At 48.9% G+C, this 19495-nt stretch overlaps 5 protein-coding genes across 5 annotated transcripts; 2 read left to right on the plus strand and 3 right to left on the minus strand.

The window, feature by feature from the left end:
- Window positions 1-294: 294 nt before the first annotated feature.
- Window positions 295-2327, plus strand: ABOM_004387 (gamma-glutamyltransferase family protein; the record flags this gene model as incomplete). The annotated part of the gene is made up of 4 exons (XM_022531517.1): window positions 295-459; window positions 516-534; window positions 594-943; window positions 1041-2327. 4 exons carry the CDS (start codon window positions 295-297, stop codon window positions 2325-2327), a joined length of 1821 nt encoding a protein of 606 aa, XP_022390696.1.
- A 967-nt stretch (window positions 2328-3294) lies between these two features.
- On the minus strand, window positions 3295-7734 carry ABOM_004388 (PE repeat family protein; the record flags this gene model as incomplete). Its single annotated transcript, XM_022531518.1, has 6 exons — window positions 3295-3491; window positions 3538-6477; window positions 6567-7046; window positions 7097-7216; window positions 7309-7356; window positions 7494-7734. 6 exons carry the CDS (start codon window positions 7732-7734, stop codon window positions 3295-3297), a joined length of 4026 nt encoding a protein of 1341 aa, XP_022390697.1.
- A 3177-nt stretch (window positions 7735-10911) lies between these two features.
- ABOM_004389 (MFS transporter) lies at window positions 10912-12729 on the minus strand (the record flags this gene model as incomplete). The annotated part of the gene is made up of 3 exons (XM_022531519.1): window positions 10912-11208; window positions 11285-12294; window positions 12354-12729. 3 exons carry the CDS (start codon window positions 12727-12729, stop codon window positions 10912-10914), a joined length of 1683 nt encoding a protein of 560 aa, XP_022390698.1.
- A 2229-nt stretch (window positions 12730-14958) lies between these two features.
- On the plus strand, window positions 14959-15358 carry ABOM_004390 (structural toxin protein RtxA; the record flags this gene model as incomplete). The annotated part of the gene is made up of 2 exons (XM_022531520.1): window positions 14959-15236; window positions 15304-15358. 2 exons carry the CDS (start codon window positions 14959-14961, stop codon window positions 15356-15358), a joined length of 333 nt encoding a protein of 110 aa, XP_022390639.1.
- Window positions 15359-15980: 622 nt separating this feature from the next.
- Window positions 15981-18432, minus strand: ABOM_004391 (alpha,alpha-trehalase; the record flags this gene model as incomplete). The annotated part of the gene is made up of 5 exons (XM_022531521.1): window positions 15981-16113; window positions 16176-17406; window positions 17466-17916; window positions 17982-18103; window positions 18303-18432. The coding sequence occupies 5 exons, from the start codon at window positions 18430-18432 to the stop codon at window positions 15981-15983; spliced, it is 2067 nt and encodes a 688-aa protein (XP_022390638.1).
- Between the last annotated feature and the right edge of the window lie 1063 nt (window positions 18433-19495).

The raw sequence follows: 19495 nt of genomic DNA on the forward strand, positions 1-19495 counted from the left end.
GGTCATCGATGGGCTTCAGTGCCTTGTCACATGGGACCGGCTTTCTAGCCTATCAACGACCCCAACCGAGCACGTAACCGATAAGATACGATGACTCCAACTATATGGTGCTTTCCGAGGACAAGGCTGGCGGGGTAAAGGAAACTATGGGGAAGCCTATAACTAATATCTCGGCCGAGGGCCCCTCGACAGTACTAAAGCAACACGAGCTGCTTTCCCTTTCGCTCAGTGTATCCTTTCTATGAGTAAGACCTCGTTTCACGACGACCACAGAAGCAATTAGTTCAATCCAAAATGCCCCTCAACTCGAAAGCCATCTACTCTAGAGTGAATCCTGACTTCGTCCCATTCACGAGTCGGAGAAGTACTGTGCATAGCACAAATGGGATCGTAACATGTACCCAGCCTTTGGCAGCTGCTGCGGGCCAAAGAATTTTGGAACAAGGAGGAAATGCTGCAGTGCGTTTTGATACTCAATTCTTCTTCCGTCCAGAGCATGCTAACGGTCAACAAAGGATGCTGCCGTAGCTGTGGGTACGTAATGCCAATCTCATCGGTACAATGAAACGAAGCTGATTCAATATTGCCGATAGCCGCTGCATTGAACATCACCGAACCTTCGTCAACGGGTATTGGAGGAGATATGTTCTGTCTCTTCTACGATGCCAAAACGAAGAAAGTTCACTCCCTTAATGGATCTGGGCGGTACCCTGCAAATGCTACACTAGAGAAAATTCGGAGCGACCTGAATGTCGGCCCAGATGATGCTGGAACCATTCCTATGAAAAGCGTTCATGCGGTGACGACTCCAGGCGCAGCTGCAGGTTGGGTTGACACCATAGAGAAATTTGGAAGTGGTAAACTATCTCTGGAGCAGATCTTACTTCCAGCTATTGAACTTGGCGAGAATGGTTTTCCTGTATCCGAATTATCGTCCTTTTTCGTAAGTGAAAGACTTCCTTGGTCACCAGACTTTTGTCATCAGAGACAGGAAATGTCACATTATAGCAGAATATAGGCTGATGGCTAATAAATGACAGTGGCGAGAAGGTGAAGATCTCCTTCGACAAGCATCCCCAAATGCACATGAGATGCTCAAGCCAGATCAGAAGGCCAAAGATGGGGTCAGAGCCCCTCTTCCCGGTGAAATCTTGAAAAACCCTACGCTGGCCCAGACCTTCCGATCGCTTGCGGCAAATGGAAAGAAGGGATTTTATGAAGGGCGAGTTGCAGAGGCGCTGGTGAGAGTTGTGCAAGATCTGGGAGGCTACCTTACCCTAGATGATCTGAAGTACCATGCCGAGACTGGGACCCAGGAGACGGATGCAATCTCCCTCAAGTTCACCGGACAGAGCATTGCTGAGAAGCAGAATGCAGGAACGGATGGTGAAGACAACCAAGGAGTGGAGATTTGGGAGCACCCGCCAAACGGACAGGGAATCGTTGCTCTCATGGCTTTGGGCATCCTTGAGGAGCTTGAAAAATTGGGCAAGATCCCGAAGTTCACGGAGGCCCAGCATAACTCTGCGGAATATCTCCATGCAGTTATCGAAAGTCTGCGTATAGCGTTCGCTGATGCATCTTGGTGGGTCACGGACCCCGATGTGGAGAAGGTACCAACCAGCGAACTTATCTCTCCAGCCTACTTGGCCGAGAGGGCAAAACTGTTCAATCCGGATAAGGCGACTGATATCCTTGACCACGGCAGCCCAGCCCACAACCATTGCGACACTGTCTACTTTGCAGTGACAGACAAGGAGGGTAACGGCATCTCATTCATCAATAGTAACTACGCTGGATTTGGCTCTGGTATCATCCCCAAGGGTTGTGGGTTTACCTTGCAAAACCGAGGAGCCAATTTCTCTCTAGTGCCGGGCCATCCAAATGTTCTGGCTCCGCAGAAACGGCCTTACCATACAATTATTCCTGCCATGATCACTAACGTCTCCGATGGTTCTCTACACTCAGTGTATGGTGTCATGGGTGGCTTTATGCAGCCCCAGGGTCATGTTCAGGTGCTACTCAACATGCTTGCATTCAACTATCACCCGCAGGCGGCGTTGGACTCCCCGAGGATTTGTATCGCTGCTAGTTCTCCGGAACTAGGAGAACCTGTAGATCGCAGTGTCTATGTAGAGGAAGGGATCAGCGATGAGGCTGTCGAAGGCCTGAAGCGTCTCGGCCACCAAGTAAAGGTACTAAGCGGATGGGAGAGAGGCATGTTTGGTAGGGGACAGATTATTCGCTGCCACTACGATAATGGGCAATTGGTTTACAGCGCAGGAAGCGACCAGAGAGGTGATGGAATGGCCATCCCGGTGCTGTGATGTATTGTAACTAGGGGCAGTATAGGTCGCAAAATACCAAGCTTACATCGGCTATTTTAAGAACTTTCTGAAAGGCTAGTGAGAGCACAACGGACTCTCTTCCCGTCTCTATAATCCGTGTAAGGGCAAGCCAGGGCGAGTGAAGCGAAAGAACGTGAGCCGAAATTAAAAGCATGTCATGAGCTAGGTGTTGGGTAAGATAGGAGCTAGACAGTAAAACTAGAGATGATGATGGTTACTTAAAATGCGAGTATACTCTTTTTTATTTGTTTGTAATTGCACTTGCCATTATCATCACTGTGGCTGTTTGGGGTCGGATTTGCTGCTGGCGTGGTCGATATGAAGGTACTATTGGGGGCCTTGATGGAAGTGAAGAATCCTAACGGAGTTGTTCCGTAAAAAAAACACCAAGCTTGCACAGATTGTGTTCGAGGAATTGGGGGTATCTGTCGTGGAGTATACCGGTATCTACCAGTCCACGACTAGTACCAGTGTTGAACGTGATGAGACAGGAAATGTGTAATGTCTGCGGGATGTCGAACCTTGGAGCCTTCAAACCAGTGAAGGGTATCTACCGGGCTCATGCTGGTGTAATGGGCAATATCTATTAACAGAAGGATAGCATTGATGTACACATTTTTTAACATAAAATAAGTGATCATCAACATGAAAGAAAAAGTATTCAGACAGGTAAGTACATAACAATAAAGATAACACCTTTGCTATGCTTCCTTTACCTGAACGCTATGCTATGTTTCAAAGACAACACATGAAGGGAAAAGACAAACAAGAAAGGGGTTTTACATGAAATAAATGGCAAAGTAGAAACAACATAAAATGAGAAAAGATAAAAGGCCACACTGAAATAAGAATGATTTTGTAAAAATTGTAGAAGGGGAAGAGGCAAAAAAAAACATAAAAAAAATTGGTTTTTAATATGCAGCAATAGCAGACTTAAAAAAGCCTTTTAGTTTGGAACTTCCGCTCCTTGGAGGAGACGGCGCACGTTTGTGCCGATGGTGACGATGATGCCCTTCTCCGCTGTGATGGTGGTGGCGTTGCTCAGGTTCTTCCTTCGACTTTGTCTGCTCTTCTTCTTCGGCTTTTCTGCGAGCTCTGCGAGCTTCACGTCGAGCTCGATCTTCTTCGGTCTGATGAGATCCGCTGGAGCGTTCAGTGGTGCCTCGTCCTTCGTGAGAGTGACGGTGACCATGGGAACGGCTCGTGGAAGATCTCCTATGAGGCTCATAGATATTTGCGGCAGCTTTGTCGCCGCTTATTTTCAGTAGGGGTTTGGTGTCTGACTCCCCTGATGTCATGTACTTCAGGAAAGCCCTGGGCTTTGGCGTTGAGGGCTGCACGTGTCTTGATGAGGAGCTTCCGCTTCGCTCGCGATCACTGCCGCTAGAGTGCTCCGAGGGCTTCGTCCTTGTCTTGACAGGCGTAGGTTCTTTTTCTCTTGTAGAGCGCTCGGTACGTTCGGACCGTCTCACCCGCTCGTGCTCTTTTTCGCGTCCTGATGAATGACGTGACTCCCTTTCCACTACAACAGACTTCTCTTTCCGTCTCTCTTCATGTCTGACCTTCTTCTCATGCTGCCGCTTCGCCTCATCCAAGGCTTCTGCCCATCGGTTTGTGAAGATACCACCGCGTTTAGTACTCTTCTGTCGTTCCAGCCGAGGCGGGTATTCGTCAGATGAGCTCTTGGAGTGACCACGCTCACGGTCCATGTCGGCTGTTCGTCGCTTTTTCTTTCTGTGGCCATGAGCCAAACCGGCGGCGGCAGCTCCGCCGGCGGCTCCGGCTGCAATTCCAGCGGCAGCTTCGGTCGTAGTCGAGGGGTCATCTTTGAGTGAGTCAACGGTATCTGGGTATTCGCTTGTAGGGTCTGTTGCCTCTTCGGACAACCCTCTGTCAGCAGCTGAATCTTCAAGGACTAACTCTTCTGAAGGTGCCTCTCCAACAGCTGGTTCAGCGGTAACAGAATCTTCAGGAGGCGCCTCATCGCTAGCGGGGGCACGTTCAATGATAATATGATCAGCTGGTGCAAACTCAACGACATGCGGCTCCGCTGGGGGTTCCTCAGCTGGCTCAAGTTCTTCAGCTGGAGTGTCTTCCGGAGCGGGTTGGACAGGAGCTTCAGCGGGAGGGACTTCATCGGCAACAGGAGGCTCTACAGTGACAGGGGTTTCTTCAGCGGGAGCCTCTTCAACGGGGGCCTCTTCAACGGGGACCTCTTCAACGGGGACCTCTTCAACGGGGGCCTCTTCAACCCCTGAGACTTCATCAACGGTGACTCCTCTCGATACAGATGGCGCGGGCACTTCTTCAACAGCGATTTCTTCAGCATTGGCAGACTCCTCAGGAACTGGAGCTTCAGGAGCATGAGCTTCTTCGACAGGTGCTTTGTCAGTAATAATTTCCTCAACGGCTGCATGCTCCTCAGGAAACAGAGCTTCGGGATCAGGAGCTTCTTCAACAAGGACTTCCCCAACAGCAGCAGGCTCCTCAGGAGCTGGAGCTTCAACAGGAACTTCCTCAACGGCTGCATGCTCCTCAGGAACTGGAGCTTCGGGAGCAGGAGGTTCTTCGACAGGTAGTTCTTCAGCAGCAACTTCCTCAACAACAGCAGGCTCCTCAATAGCAGAAGTTTCTTCGATAACAGGCGCTGTTTCAGGTGTAGTTACTTCCTCAACAGGCTCATCAACAACAGGGGCTTCCTCAGAAGGCACTTCCTTAGTTGCAAGTTGCTCATCAGCAACAGGTGATTCTTCGACAGGGGCTTCTTCAACGTGAACCTCTTCAGTGACAGCAGGATCAGTCGCGGGGGCTTCTTCAGAAGTGGGTGGCTCGGGAGCTTCCTCGACAGCAGGGACTTCTTCTGCGAGAGGCGTTTCTTCGGCAAGGGCTTCTTCGATGGGAGCCTCTTCTGTAACGGCGGGTTCAGTAGTTGGAGCTTCTTCGGCAGCAGGAGCCTCGCCCGTGATAGGCAATTCCTCGACAACAGGCGCTTCCTCGACAAGAACGTCTTCAGCAGCAACATGTTCCTCGGTAACAGGAGCTTCTTCGGTAAGAGGAGCCTCTTCCGTTGGAGTAGGTTCTGCTGCAACAGCTTCAGTGACAGGAGGATCATCAGCCTGAGGCTCTTCCGTAGTGGTGGGCTTTTCTGCAACCGTTTCTTCTGCCGAATCTGCAGCAGGAAGTTCCTTCTTGGAAGCAACTGCTTCCTCCAACAAAGCTTCCTGATCGTCGGACTTCTCCACGGGGGCGTCATTAACTGGGGAGGCTTCCTCTGAGGCCTCCTCTCCTGCCTTGTCTTCTTCCACTAGATCTTCCTGCGGCTCTGGGGTAGTAGCTGGGGTTTCAACCTGTACTTCTCCGGAAACTTCTGCGTCAGAGGCATGTCCATCGCTTGCTGCTTCTTTGTTGTCGACTAGAACTTCTGCAGGAGTTTCCTCAGCCGTGGGTTCTGCTGTTGCCTCGTCTACTCCCTCATCAGCCAGTGTTTGCTCCGCGGGTTCCGTGTTGACCGGCTCTTCAACCGGCTCTTCTTCTTCAGAAGGCTTTTCGTCGGTTGCAGAGATCCCTGGAGCCGCTTCACCAGCACCAGCATTAACATCATCCCTCTCAGATGCAGTCTCCTCCGTTAGCTCCTCTTGTGGCGGTTCCTCAGGTGCTGTCTCCGGCGATTCTTCTGCTTCAGAAGCTCCTTTTTCTGGCGATGACTCGGCTAGCGGTTCTTCAGAGGCATCTGCGACATGCTCGGCAACTTCCGGAGCACCAGATCCATCGCTAGGCTTATTCATAGAAGGATCACTAGGAATGGGCTCTTCAGAAGTCGGCTCCTCTGCCGCAGGTTCAAGGTTTTTATCGTCAGTAACAGCATCGGCTCCAGCATCGGCCTGATCTTCATTGGCAGACGGACCGGGCTCAGTGGTGTCTTCTGCCGGGTTGTCGTTTGTCTCGTCTGATATACTTGTTGCCGCTTCTGCTTCTGCTTCCTTGACCTCAGGTTCGACTTCTGCTTCAGCGGCAACAGGATTCTCGACCTGTTCCGGTTCCTGAGGCGGAGGTGTGGAGGGAGGCTCTTCCACGGCGGCAGCGCCCTTCTTCTTCTTTTTCTTGTTCTTCTTTCCCTTCTTGCCTTTGCCTGAGCTGCGCCTTCATTGGTATCTTTAGGTGCAGGCTCTTCGATAGCGGCTGCGTCTCCCGCAGGTTCTGCTGGGGGACTCTCTTTACTCTCCCCGTCTGCGGCAGCTTCATCAACCGCCGTTTCTCCAGAGCCCGACTCTACTTTATCCGTAGACTCTGCTAGGTTTGGTTCGGTGTCAATACCAGGGTTGGCGAAAGCTGCATTTTCCTCTTGAGCCTCTGTAGCTGTCGGCTCATCTGTTGACGCCTTGTCGGATGATGCTTCGGTTTCAGGGGCAGGGTCAGATGGGTGACTTTCGGTGTTGGAATCTGTTGCGGGAGCATCGGACGAAGTGTTGTCTGTCTCATCGGGATTTACGGGCTCATCTACAGGCTGCAGAGGAGCTTCAGCATCTGTAGGCGGGCCACTTGTTTCCTCTTCAGGAAGAGCCGGTACTGGCTCGGTCTCTTTGGCTGCCGATTCTTCTTCTGCCTTAGCATTTTCACCTACTTGTTCCGCAGCTTCTGCATTTTCAGGTGCGGGCTTATCTGAGTCAACAGAAGGACTATCTTCTGAGATACCAGTCTCTATAAGTAAGGTCAGCTGACTGTGTGCACTGGCATTGTCTGAAGCGTACCATTCTTCGGCTCTTGAGAATCTTGCTCTGGTGCGCTTGGATTCAAAGCGTCTGTAGCATCCTGTTCCGCTTCTGTATGCTGGGCCGAGTCCTCAGCTAGTGGCTCGTCTTTCTTGTCGTCTGAGGCGCTCTCATCCCCGGGCGTTGGGTTGCGTCGTCGGTTTCTGCAGCCGGCTCTCCTTTTTCTTCGACTGGCTCAGCAGCAGTCTCACTGGGGGTTTCTACGGGATCCGGGGACGGCGTTGTCGCTTCAGACGATTCTACACATGTTTAGTAAGGAAACCACAATAAGACAGCGGCCATTGCTAACAACACAGTGATCACGATAAGGGCAGGCGTCCATCATTATGGACCACACAAGATAGTGGATAAAGGGAACGCATATATATGGGCTTACCTGCAGCCTCAGGGGATGATGGAATGTCCGCGGAGGGACTACTTGATCCTTCTTCTGGAATATTGCCTGCTTCAGTGGGGTTGTTGCCCTGATCATTGTCAGGTGTCAGATCGTCTGTTGATGTAGAAGCGACAGGATAGAATGAAAATTGAAAAGTATGACGGTCGAAGGTCTGATATTGACGCTCGAAAGTCTGGTACTCAAATTTGGGAAGCTGTGCATACTGGATCGGTTTCCCCATTTTCTGCAGATTCAACCGCCGTTTCCGGGGCGGGCTCGATAGGGGGGCTGTTCTCTGGGGTTGATAGTTGATTGTCGTTTACTGGTAGTCGTTGCTTGTTGTTATTGTTGCTATTGTTCTTCTTCTTGTTCTTTCCTCCTTTCTTGGCCATAGCATCGGATCAGTGATGTTGTACAAGTTTGTATGGCCTTAATTAGAGTGGGAACTGGGCACTAGATATAGATCAATTGAGGGAGCTTTGATCACCCGCCTGTTGGGGCCTAGACAGGGCCAGGGGCAAAGGGAATAAGAAAAGAAAGAAGGGGGGGGGGGGGGCGACGGATCAGAATGGAGTATGAACCGAGATGGAATGTGAAAGGTCAGGTTCGGACAGACCCTGACGTATTGGCTTGAAGGCAAAAAAGTACAAGCAGCAAATGTGCGCCAGTCCGCAAACAATTCTTTTCGAGAGCCAAGCGAGGCGACGTATCGAACTTCATCCACGACCCAGTTGGACGGGACAATTTCGAGCTGCAGTTCGGGCATGGGGGTTGGGGACATCATTGACGAACTGCCCAACGGCATAATCTCTTATTGGGCCACGTCTCACGGGTCCCATAACACTGTGGACAGACATAGAAAGTGGGCGTATTTCTGGCAAGCATCACTGGGGCAGGGAGAAAACCGGAAGACTGTCATCTGCATGAGAAGCTTGCAGTAGGAAGCAGTGGCGGCGGGCCTGGTGAGGAGTAGATGATCCAGAAAGACAAGCACCATACTCAGAATAGAAAATTGGTTACTCCATACAATCTGTAGTATGAGTGGGGGTGGTGCCACTGATCGGTTGGAATTGGCTTTTTTTTTTTTTTTTTTTTTGTTATGGGGTCTTTCTGCCCGTCTGTTTTTAGTCCACAGACCCTCCATTTAGACTGGATGCTAACCGACGCGTCATGGTGAAAACCACCAGGGCAGCCAAAAAGGACTGGGATAGAAAAGTTAAGGCTAATGGTCGATACCAGACCAACGCAAACGATTACAGCCAACCAAGACTGGAATTTTCCGTTAATGGGCAGCGAAACGCCAACCATCTAGCATTAGATATGGAGACGAGACGCAAGAATGATGCTAGAGACCATTAGTACTCCGTAACTTCATGCTGTGTACTCCGTATACTGTATCTCTGTTAATCAATCAGAGGATTTCTGCCCGACGCCTGCTCCGGGCAGCGGCAGCAAATTGGACGCAGCGTCCGAATGGGTCCGGGCCATAATAACCCTAACATTTAGGGAGGGATTTGCTGCAGCTAAGACGGATGGAACAGGGCGGTCCCTCGAATTACTGTAGCAACAACTCTTGGGATGGCAGAAAAGCGATGAGAGAGAAGGATGAAACACAGAGAGAAGTTTAGTTCCCTTTCTCCACAAACGAACAATTCAGCAAGTGCCGTTGATCACTGGACCGCCTAATGGAGATTAGTGGATGCCACTGTTTTGTAACCGTAACCACACCCGGTTTCCTCCCGTTCCTCTTCAATTGGACGTCGGAATTGATCGCAAAAGACAAAAGTCAAGTAACCTGACAATTAATATTCGATCCTATGACCTTACGAGCAAGGGAACAAAAATATAATTCGATTGACACAATTGCAGAAGAACCAACCGAAAATCAGCCGAAAAAGGACCATTACAGAGTGGACTGACCGAAGGCCTGTCGCATCCACAAAGAAAGTGAGGCGCGCTGTTCTGGCGGCCGGTGAATGGCTGTCGTTGCGCCCACAAGCAGATCCATCGATATCGGAAGAATCACAAACAGAGTCACTAAATTTCGAGAACGTACCAAACCAATGACGCTAGACTAGATACGTCCCTTGGCTAAGAATTGAAGCTGCTAGCAACTAACCCCTCCACACAGTGGATGACTCTCTCATCGAGATCCATCCCACGGTGGACAGCTAGCGCTCGACGGGCCAATGCCCCTTTCACATCGCGAAAGATCTATCGCCGCGAGATTAAAGCTGCCATTCAGAGTCGGACAGCTAGCAGCTACATCGAATCGACTGCCCTAGATCTCTGCAGTATCGTCGAGCCCAGCTGGCCGATGGGGTGCAAAGCATAATGAATGCCCTGACGTAACATGCATTGGCGAGGCACTGCTGTAGGGGAGAATCTGACACCGTCGAGAACCTTCATTGCATAGGTATGATCTTCACGGGCCAATAGTAGGGTGTAGAACCCGAACGTCATCACACGGCGCTCAATGCAGCGGTCCAGATATGTACTTTTTGCCTTACGTGAATCCCTGCGTACCATCGCCTGACCATGATAACCATGCCAGTAAGTTAATGCAGCAGAATCATGGCCTATGGCTTTGTTACGCATTTCACCATCCTGGTCCGAACTACCCTAGCGCCTCTCGGGTCAATGCGTGGTTTCTGTTATAGGCCTAGTCCGTAGTTCCACGATCTATATCGAGAGTATACGGGAGAATCATCGACTCCATTCCATGCACCTCGAACATCAGTCTCAGGCAGCATGTGGGTACAATACCTGAATAAAATCACCTAGACAAGAATAAAGAGAAACTAAGACAGGTCAGATTTGTCTCGCCCTGGTGGCTGGCTCTGAATTGAGCGAGGGAAAATAAACAGCGGTATAGTCGCTGGGACGGGAATTGGGAGGAAATTGGAAGAACTGTTCATGAATCACACCTGGCAGCTACCTTTGCTCCCAATGAACTCTATTCATAGGAGACTCCGTACTTGATGCTGCCCACTGAGGTCCTCCACGGACCTATGATGAGAAGGCAGGAACAGGTAACATTCCCACTTTAGGTATCTGACAACATTCACCTTCACATTAGCACTAAAAATAACATGAATCGTGCTTCGGGTATCTTTAAACAGTAACATCATCCAGGGAGCATAATAGTGATTATCCAGACCAATCATGTGACATATCCACAGTTCCAGCCTTACGTACTTGGTTTTGCTTCTTCCAAAGAAGCGAGATGTGGGCGATGACGATCCTGCAACAAAAAAAAGGTAGCTGCTAGATACAAAATGCATACCATGTTTATGACAATGCATAGTAGCAGCCCAACATGACAATGGACAAGAGAAGAAGATTAATCTTTTGAATGTTCTAGAACGCCACGCCTTCTCAAGGCCCACAATTAGACAGCTGGACTCAATGAATCTTGTCAATGCCTGAGTGCATCCATTGACTTTCTCCAGCGAGGCCCGAAGACCTTCATCGCGAACAGAACGGAGCTGCTTAGAAAGGCAACAATCCCCAGTATAGTAAACAACCATCCGTTACCAATCGCGTCAATGATAGGAGCTGTGACCAGAGAACCGACGCAGGAGAAGATGTTCCGCATAAAGTTATTCAGTGCAACCCCGGAGGAAGCCTTCTTGGGCATAAATTCCGTCAACATCGTCGTTGCCATGCTAAAAATAAGCATGGATCCTATACCAAAGAAAAAATTTGCAATCATCTGCAGAAATAGATCGTTAGTTCCTCTAATCATAGAGCACAGGATATGAGAAGGGAAAAGGAAATGAACACCATACCGGCGCAAGCCAGAATACACCCCGATCTGCGGTCCAGCCATACCAAATCAACGCAGCAGGATACAAAAGAGCACCCAGCCAGGCATTCTCACGCATGCGGTCTTCGGGATGGTATATTAGATTGCCATTCTCATCGTATCTTTGTGCCTTTCTGGCTTCCCGCTGCATGATATTGTCCATCCATCGCCCTCCGAATGTACTGGCGACAACATAGCCCAAAGAATTTGGGATGTAGAGCAGTCCGACAAGGATCGTAGTGAAGTTATATGGATCGCTCCCGAAGGTGTGTTCAACACTGACATTCAACACATAAAGAGAGCCAAAAGTGATACTTGCGTAGTATACCGTGAGTAAGACTGGTGGGTATCGAAGATAAAGTACAATTTTCAGCGGATCAACGAGAGCCATCTTGAGGATCTTCAGCCACTTGGTGGTTAACCCCACAACCTGCCGGGAAGAGACTCGGCTCAGCCGACGCCCAATCGGTTCCTGTTGCTCACTGCTTGTATTGGGACTAGGGGACTTCGCCGATACCAACGTCTCTGGAAGGGCGAAGAATATAAACGCGACGGTTATGCCTCCATAAGCTGCTAGGAACCACATCGTGCTCCTCCACTTCCACCGTTGAGCCAGAGCACCCCCAACAATAGGTGCCACCAACGGACCGCATAATGGACCAAGGTAGAATATTCCCATAGCACGGCCTCTCTCTTGAGATTCCCATAGATCTGCAATTGTCCCTGCTCCGACCGCCTGGACCGAAGCTGAAGCTCCACCACTGAGCATACGCATGACAATGAGCATGGCCATCGACTTGGAAATAGCGCAGAGTACATTGAATACCACGAAGAGGCAAAAGGATGCAAGATATATAGTTCGTCGCCCCAGCCTTTCACTAAAAGAAGACCACCATAATGGAAAGATTGACATACTAAGCATGTACAAAGATATATTGAGGTTCGCCACGGTGGTTGTCGAGCTCAGCTCTTTGGTGACCTGAGACAGGGCAGCTAGACGCAGTAAATACCCGTGTCCCATCAAGACCAACTTGGAAAGGGTATCGACTTACGAAAGAGTATTGCGCTTCCCATAGGGGCTGTGGCTCCTGCCCACGCAACAATGAAAGTGATGAACCATTTCTTCTTCCGAGAATAAGTCTTCGGATTTTCAACTTCAGCCAGGAGTGTGAATTGTCCAAAGAGTCCTCTGCGATTTAGCCTCGGCACCACAACCGCAGTACCGCAGTTTGTGCCCGAGGCATAGGGAGGGCGACATTCTTCATCTTTTCCTTCAAATGCTTGAGGCGGACGGTCCTCCGGTGCTATGGACTGGAGATCACTATCCGTATCTGTGGTATTCCTTGGTGATGGATCCATCGCGTGCCTCTCATGCTCCCTGGGAGCATAATATGGGGGCGTACCCGCAGATGTGCCTTCTTTTCCCATGGTTCAGCGTTGCTGATATCTTGAGAATCTTTTATCCTGCGCATAAATTGAATAAAGAGTTCACGTTTGGGGAGATGCGACTTGATTATGGTTGACGCATATCAAGAACTCAATCAACCAGTTACACCTCTCTCTGTGTCACGTTTAGGGTGGCGATGATTCCAAGAAGTCAACTGAACCTCACAGCGGCCCCCAAAGAAAGACAACGGCGAGCACCAGATGAAAGAACACGCCTGTTTCAACGCTTTGCGGCGTGAAAATCTAATCAGCGAGATATAAGGATAGCGATATGCTCTATTATCATCCTCCTATCGGACATGGAAAACGAGGTGAGCGAAAAGACAGACGGGCGAAGTAAAAGGATTTAAAGAGGCAAATAGGTAGAAGAAAGAAGGAAGTTGATTGAATTTGGAAGCTGCAACGCTTGTAGGATAATTTTTTTTTTGATCAGCAATTACTATCAAAAAGGCAGGTGTAGATGGCAGATGCTAAACCCCTCTCCAACGCGGGTCGTGTTGATCTCTAGGAGTGCAGGCATGTACTGAAATTTCTGATAACCTTAGCGCCATTATACTCCGGAGTAGGTAGGTCTTCGCAGTCTCGTGCATCTGGGCCCTGATAAGGGCGAGTTTTGAGGGTCTCTGGAGTATGATTCATATTGATTCAATTGCTTCGGATATTTATCCGCAAAGCAGGATCCAACTTTAGGTAAGTGACAACTTTTAAAAGCTTTCTATGGTGCCATTCAAGCAGCGTATAGAATCATGGATAGGACAATTCATTGCTACTGGCAACTTTCTACTCCAGAGTACTAGTAGTAATGGAGTACTACTCCGTAAAGGAATGTGGAACCGAATCTAGGTGCAGATATCCAGTCACAATGAAGCAACGACGTGCCGTTCCATCCGACCCTCCAGTCGGCAGACATGTCGGGTCCCGCTTGCGGGCTCTGTTGCGCCCTGGCCATGTTTACCGAGGTCAAGCATTCCTACCCCGGACAACAACCAATTTCGAAGTTGTATATAGTATATACAAGTGAAAGACTTGAAGAGGCACTCCGATAAACCTATCTAGATGTAGTTGCTTCGACCTTCTTTACCCTCTCTCAGCCCACAGCGGCCAGATCAAGAACACCATCGTCGTTAATGCGATTTGATGGCCAACTATTACCACAAGCATTTAGGCCATTCACACCAATGCTCTTGACATTGACGCTGGACTGGTCCCTTCTTATTAGGGTTGATTTTGTAGATCTAACATTCCCCTTACAGCAACTTAAGGCCAACGGGCTCTGGTGACGAATATCATACCAGTCACGACCATGATCAAAGAACTGTTAGGGGGGTAATAATGCCCAGGACTACATAGAAGAGTCTACAAATGTACGTTTTAGGCTGTGATGCATAGATCAACCCTTCAAGTCGCAGATCAAGCAGCCAACAAATAGAGAAAGACTAGGCAGGCACCAGGGCCAGAACTCAAATAGTAACCTACAATGGAAGCTAGTGTAGTGTCCGTAGATCAGTTCTGGTTATACTCCGTAGCTCATCTATAATTACCTTCAGTCCTCTCAAAATCAATGAGAACATTACCCTAAACGCCCAGATACCTTCGCCACATGTGGTACTCAGTGCTTCCAGCTAATTAATTAAAAAAGTTTTAGCATACCGTGAGCAATAATATCATAAAATCTAACCCCTCATTTTAGACAGTTCCAAAATCATAACCCCATCTGAAATACTGCATGTATGTTTCACAATTGGCTTGGACACAATGAAGATTAAAGGCACTCATATGAACTTAAACCATGAATTGCTACCAAGGTAGATGCAAATACTAGCCATTTGAGCACTATACCGATAAACAACAAGGGATTCGGTTCCCCCTCTCCGTCCCGTCTGCATCGGTGCCCAACAGCAGTAGTCGAGGATCCAATAGCCAGCCACCACCATATACCTAGAAAAGCCTTCTTTATACCTCCCATGCATCTTATTTGCCATTTGAAATCCGTCACCCGGAATAGAGAGCGCAATTGATTGGCGCACATTCATATAGAAGACCCATATAGCAGAAAGCCACAATAGCGCTACATATGCATTCCCATTCACCACCAACAATCCAGACCAGACAACGACAACAACCCCACATCAACACAACCGTGAAACCTCAACATTACATCCAGTCCCACCAGACAAACTCCAATCCCTTAACCACACTACATTCTCAAAAATGTCCCTCCGATTCAGACTCGTATTCTTTGCTCCCCCTGCCGCCGTACCAGCCTGCAAGACAGCCATCTTTTCTGCAGGTGCAGGCCGTTACCCAGGCCAAGGGAACTACACGGAGTGCTGCTGGACCACTCCAGGTACCTCCCAGTTTCGTCCTGGAGACGCAGCTAATCCGCACATTGGGAAAGTGGGGGAATTGGAGACTACGGAGGAGGTCAGGGTAGAGGCATTGTGCTCTAGTGAGGATATCGCCCGGAAAGCTGTTGAGGCATTGAAAAAGTGAGTCCTTGTTGAATTCCCATAGAGGGAGTTTATTCTCGCTTATCCCGTCTCGTGCATTCTCTAGGGCTCATCCGTATGAACAGCCGTCCTATGGTGTTTATAGAATGGAGGACTTTTGAGCTGTAGTGGACTATCCTTGTATGTTTGTCTTGGCGTTTATCTGTGCTAGGATCTGGTCTTTTGGGAGCGTTTCATGATTAGACTAAATTATTAGGTTTAATATTGAAACAGTCAAGGCTGCGAGTATATCTAGCTTTTATTTTACAGCCGAGAGTCGGGTCTGTCCCTCAAGCATGTTTATCGCGTATCGGAAAAGAAAATCCCCAAACGCAAGGAAAGGAGGTCCCTAAATTGCCTCATTAAACGGTTGCTAGACACAATATATATCAAAAGTCAAATTCGCCAAGCTAAAAAAAACAAAAACAAAATTGAATTGGCGCCTGTATCATTCGTAGCCGGACCATAGCTCGTCAAAGTACCTTCAAAGTGTACGAAGTAAGCCAGTTTCTATTCCCATCCCTTTTCTTCTCTTTAACCCCAAAGAAATGAATTAAATCAGAAAAGTAATGAAAAGAGGAAATTTAAAGAGACCGCACTATATGCAATCACAACTGTATAATTTTGTTGCCGACTCCAAAATCTCGACTTTTCTGGACCTTCAGAAGCAATGACGGCCGCAAAACGTATCAAAACGGAAAGAAAAACAACACGTGCCTCATGCAATGTTCAAGTCGTAATAACTTAGTCGCTGTCATTCTGGATTGCTACAGCTTTACTGTAGGTCTCATATGGGGTAATGGCCCCAAGGGCACGCCGCTGATGAGCGTTAAGAATCTCCAACCCATAAACAAAGCTGGCGTTGACCCAACCGAACCTAGAAGTAGACACTGTTAGTAGATGTCTATCGAGAGCCTTAAAGGACAAGAGGCATCTTACCCTTCACGAGGTGCACCCTTGAAATCTACACCTTGGTTTCCATATTCAGCATCGACCCGGTGAGGGTCAATAGGCCGAGTGACGTCATACTTCTCGACGACAACGCCGTTGAAGTCAACAAAAGCTTTCGTGATCATGTATAGCCATTTGTATGCTAGTCGCTCGGCTTCCTCCTGGTAGCCGTAGCGGAGCAGTCCTGTCCATGCCAGCATCTGCTGCGGTGCCCATCCATAAGGATAGTCCCATTGCCGGTTCGGCCGATCTAGACTGATAACACCACGCGATTCTTCAGTACCTGAAACCAGGCCGCCGTAAGCCTCAAACTTCGGAAGGGCCTTGCTGACCAGTTCCGACGCCTGATGAGGGGTGGCGAGACCTGCCCACATTGTCCAGAAGGTTGTGGCACTCTCATAATTAGTCCGCTCTTGCTTATCTGTGTCGTAGTCGAAATACATCCCCTTTCCTTCGTCCCACAGATAGGAATCCATTCTCATTTTTCTTCTTCTGGCCCTGCGGTCCCATACAGATGAGGACTCACTTGCAATGTCCTTCGACTGTTCAGTACGGAACTCAGGGGGGATCTCTAGTCTATCCTTGAAATAAGTCCGGATTATACGAGCGATGTCCACCTCATACTTGTAAAGGAGAGAGTTCAAATCAACTGTGGCGATATTGGCACAAACCCTCTCCAAACGGTAGCTTGTGTCATGGCCAGATTCTCGGACCGCCCTATCATGCAAAAAGTACTCGTCAAGTTCCGGCTCCTTAACGATGCCGTTATTGTAAGCTTGAACGAAGTCATCAAATTGCATGCCATGCTTCTCAGCATAGGGTGTTAGTAGATGGATGAAATGCGTTGGTTCAGTTTCTGGCGGTACGCCCAACCCTTCAGGGCGATACCGCGACAAGCCAGAAACTGGATCAAACCGTGGCTCAGCGGTCCAGACACTATAGTATTCCTTGATCGCAGCGAGTATCGAAGTCCGCAGGAACTCCAGAGCATCGGGTTCACCCTTAATCCGCTCATACACTCTCAGAGCCATATCAGTCAAGAATGGCGGCTGGGAGCGTAGCAGGTAATAGGACCGGTTGGCATTCAGGATCTTTCCATAGTGTTTAATACAGAAACAGAAGTTGATCACCATGGACTTCGCTAAATCCACTCTGTTACTGACCAACAGCCCAAGAGACTCCATATAACTGTCCCACCCATACAGCTCGTTGAATCGTCCTCCGGGAACAACAAATGGCACCCCGGAATATTCAGTTTTCTGGGTAGTTTCATCGTACTTCTTCTCCATTGCCAAGCGAGAAGGCCGGGTTTACTGTTGAGATCCTTCACATACTCTGGAGTGATATCTGAGTCCAGCACCTGCACATCCAGACGAAGTTCTGGGTGTGCCTTAGCAATCCCTCTGTAATACTCCAGCTGCTCAGGAGCACCCGGTGGGATATAGATACGGGGTCGTGGATCGTCTGTCCAATCCTTGGGATCTCGACCTGCTACCTCAATATTGGAGCCATCGATCCGCCGAGTCAGGGCATTCCAGAAAGAATTCTTAATGAGACGGGAGAGACGAGCGACCGGGTTTTCGCTCAGACGAGCCTCGTCAAGGACAATGACCTTGCGGCCATAGTCCTTAGCAATGGTAAGTTCCTGCAGGAGGTTGGAAAGCATGTACGTTCCTCGCACATCGAATTTATTGTATCCGGAAGACGCTGCGGTCCCGAGGGAAAGCACCTAGATCCCGGGTTAGTATTGGCCTGGCGGGGCAGAGGAGCTCAAAGGACCACCAAACCACGCACCTTGGGTCCTACATCTTCAATGGTTATCTGCATGTTCCTGTCCGTATCTTCCCTTTCCAAAAGGCTCTCCAATGTTTGTTCGACATCAATAAGGAATTTGCGGGGTTGAGCCGAAATCTCATCTATGGGCCACGGGAGTCAGTGTACCTGACTCAGGATCGCTACAGATAAGGAGAAAAGCGCCTACCGTGACTTCCTCTTCTTGCCGGAATTCCCCCAAGGAAATTCTGGATATCCTGGCGATTGAATTGGTTCAGATTCTGTCGTACACACCAGGGATGGTTAGTTGGCATTGTTGGCCTTAACTCCGGGGTCCCCTACTCACCGTTGAGAAGGCACGTCTGCGATCCTTGATGCGCGCGTTGGCTTCCTCGTCACCATAATAGATGTCGGGGTGAGAAAACGGGTCTATGGAGTCCTGTCTGCGGTGGTTCCCATTTGACGAGCTCATCGTCTCAAGATTTCTGGGAGGATCGAAAGGTAGGGAAGAGAGCAATGGGATTCGGGGGAAAAATATTATGAAAGGGTTTCGGGAGAACAAGGATGTTGGCGGAGCAAAACCAATGGACACGCAAGATCGGTAATGTGGCGTTCAAGCGGTATTCAACGGGCGGTTCGAGAATTCGGTTGGTATTTAGTAACTAGTATCGGTATAGCAAAAGAGTTGGACAAAGAAGTTGACGGTGAGGGCGATTGATTTAAGAATAAAGAACTATTCATAGGCATCGCTTCGCAAATTGGCCACAGTTCTAGTGCGATTGTTGGCATCCTTTTTTAGTATGATTTAAATGGGTCCTGCGACGTCACAACACTAAGGAATGAATCTATTGAAATCTATTCGAGAACCTTTCCTCCGTGGGACGACTCTTTCTCCCCCTTTGCTTTTTCCCAAGAGATAGCGGTGTGGAAATGATTAAAACAGAAAAATCCCGTGCTCCTCCTGACTCGTGATTGATTTGAATAGAGTACCCAAGTTCGATCTTCCAGAAAGAAACTGCACAGTTCAACCAGCAGAGCAGCAGTGCCAACCGGAAGGCTATGACGGCATAACCAATGTCACCGCTCCACCGACCCATAAAAATTAAAGGACAGAAGCTTTCTACCATTTATTAATTTAATCATAACAAGTAGGGCAGCTGGTTCTTATTCGCACGGCCAACTCCTTCCAGCGGGCACGAGGATTTTATTATCTGTCATTCTTATCTCGGCCTTTCAAAGTTTCACGTTGCTTAATAGATTCAGCACTATTGGAGTCAGGCGACATCACGCGCCCCCTTTAGTCTTATCTATCGAATTCCTTTGGCTTCTCCCTTGGGTTACCTTACACAATACATTTCCTTTACTAAGTGCTTCGCTTAACTACTCTAGTTAGCCAGGTTTCATCGCTCTACTGTCAAGTGGGATGGACCGTAGGCCACCAAGTGGTAATCTTTTGCTGTCTATTACAGAATCCATTCGCTTTAAAACATGTATGGGTGTCTATTCGGGCGATGTATCGTCGTGTGTTCCCAAAA

This window comes from Aspergillus bombycis (genome assembly GCF_001792695.1).
Source record: "Aspergillus bombycis strain NRRL26010 chromosome Unknown contig00027, whole genome shotgun sequence".
NCBI classification, from domain to species: Eukaryota; Fungi; Ascomycota; class Eurotiomycetes; order Eurotiales; family Aspergillaceae; genus Aspergillus; species Aspergillus bombycis.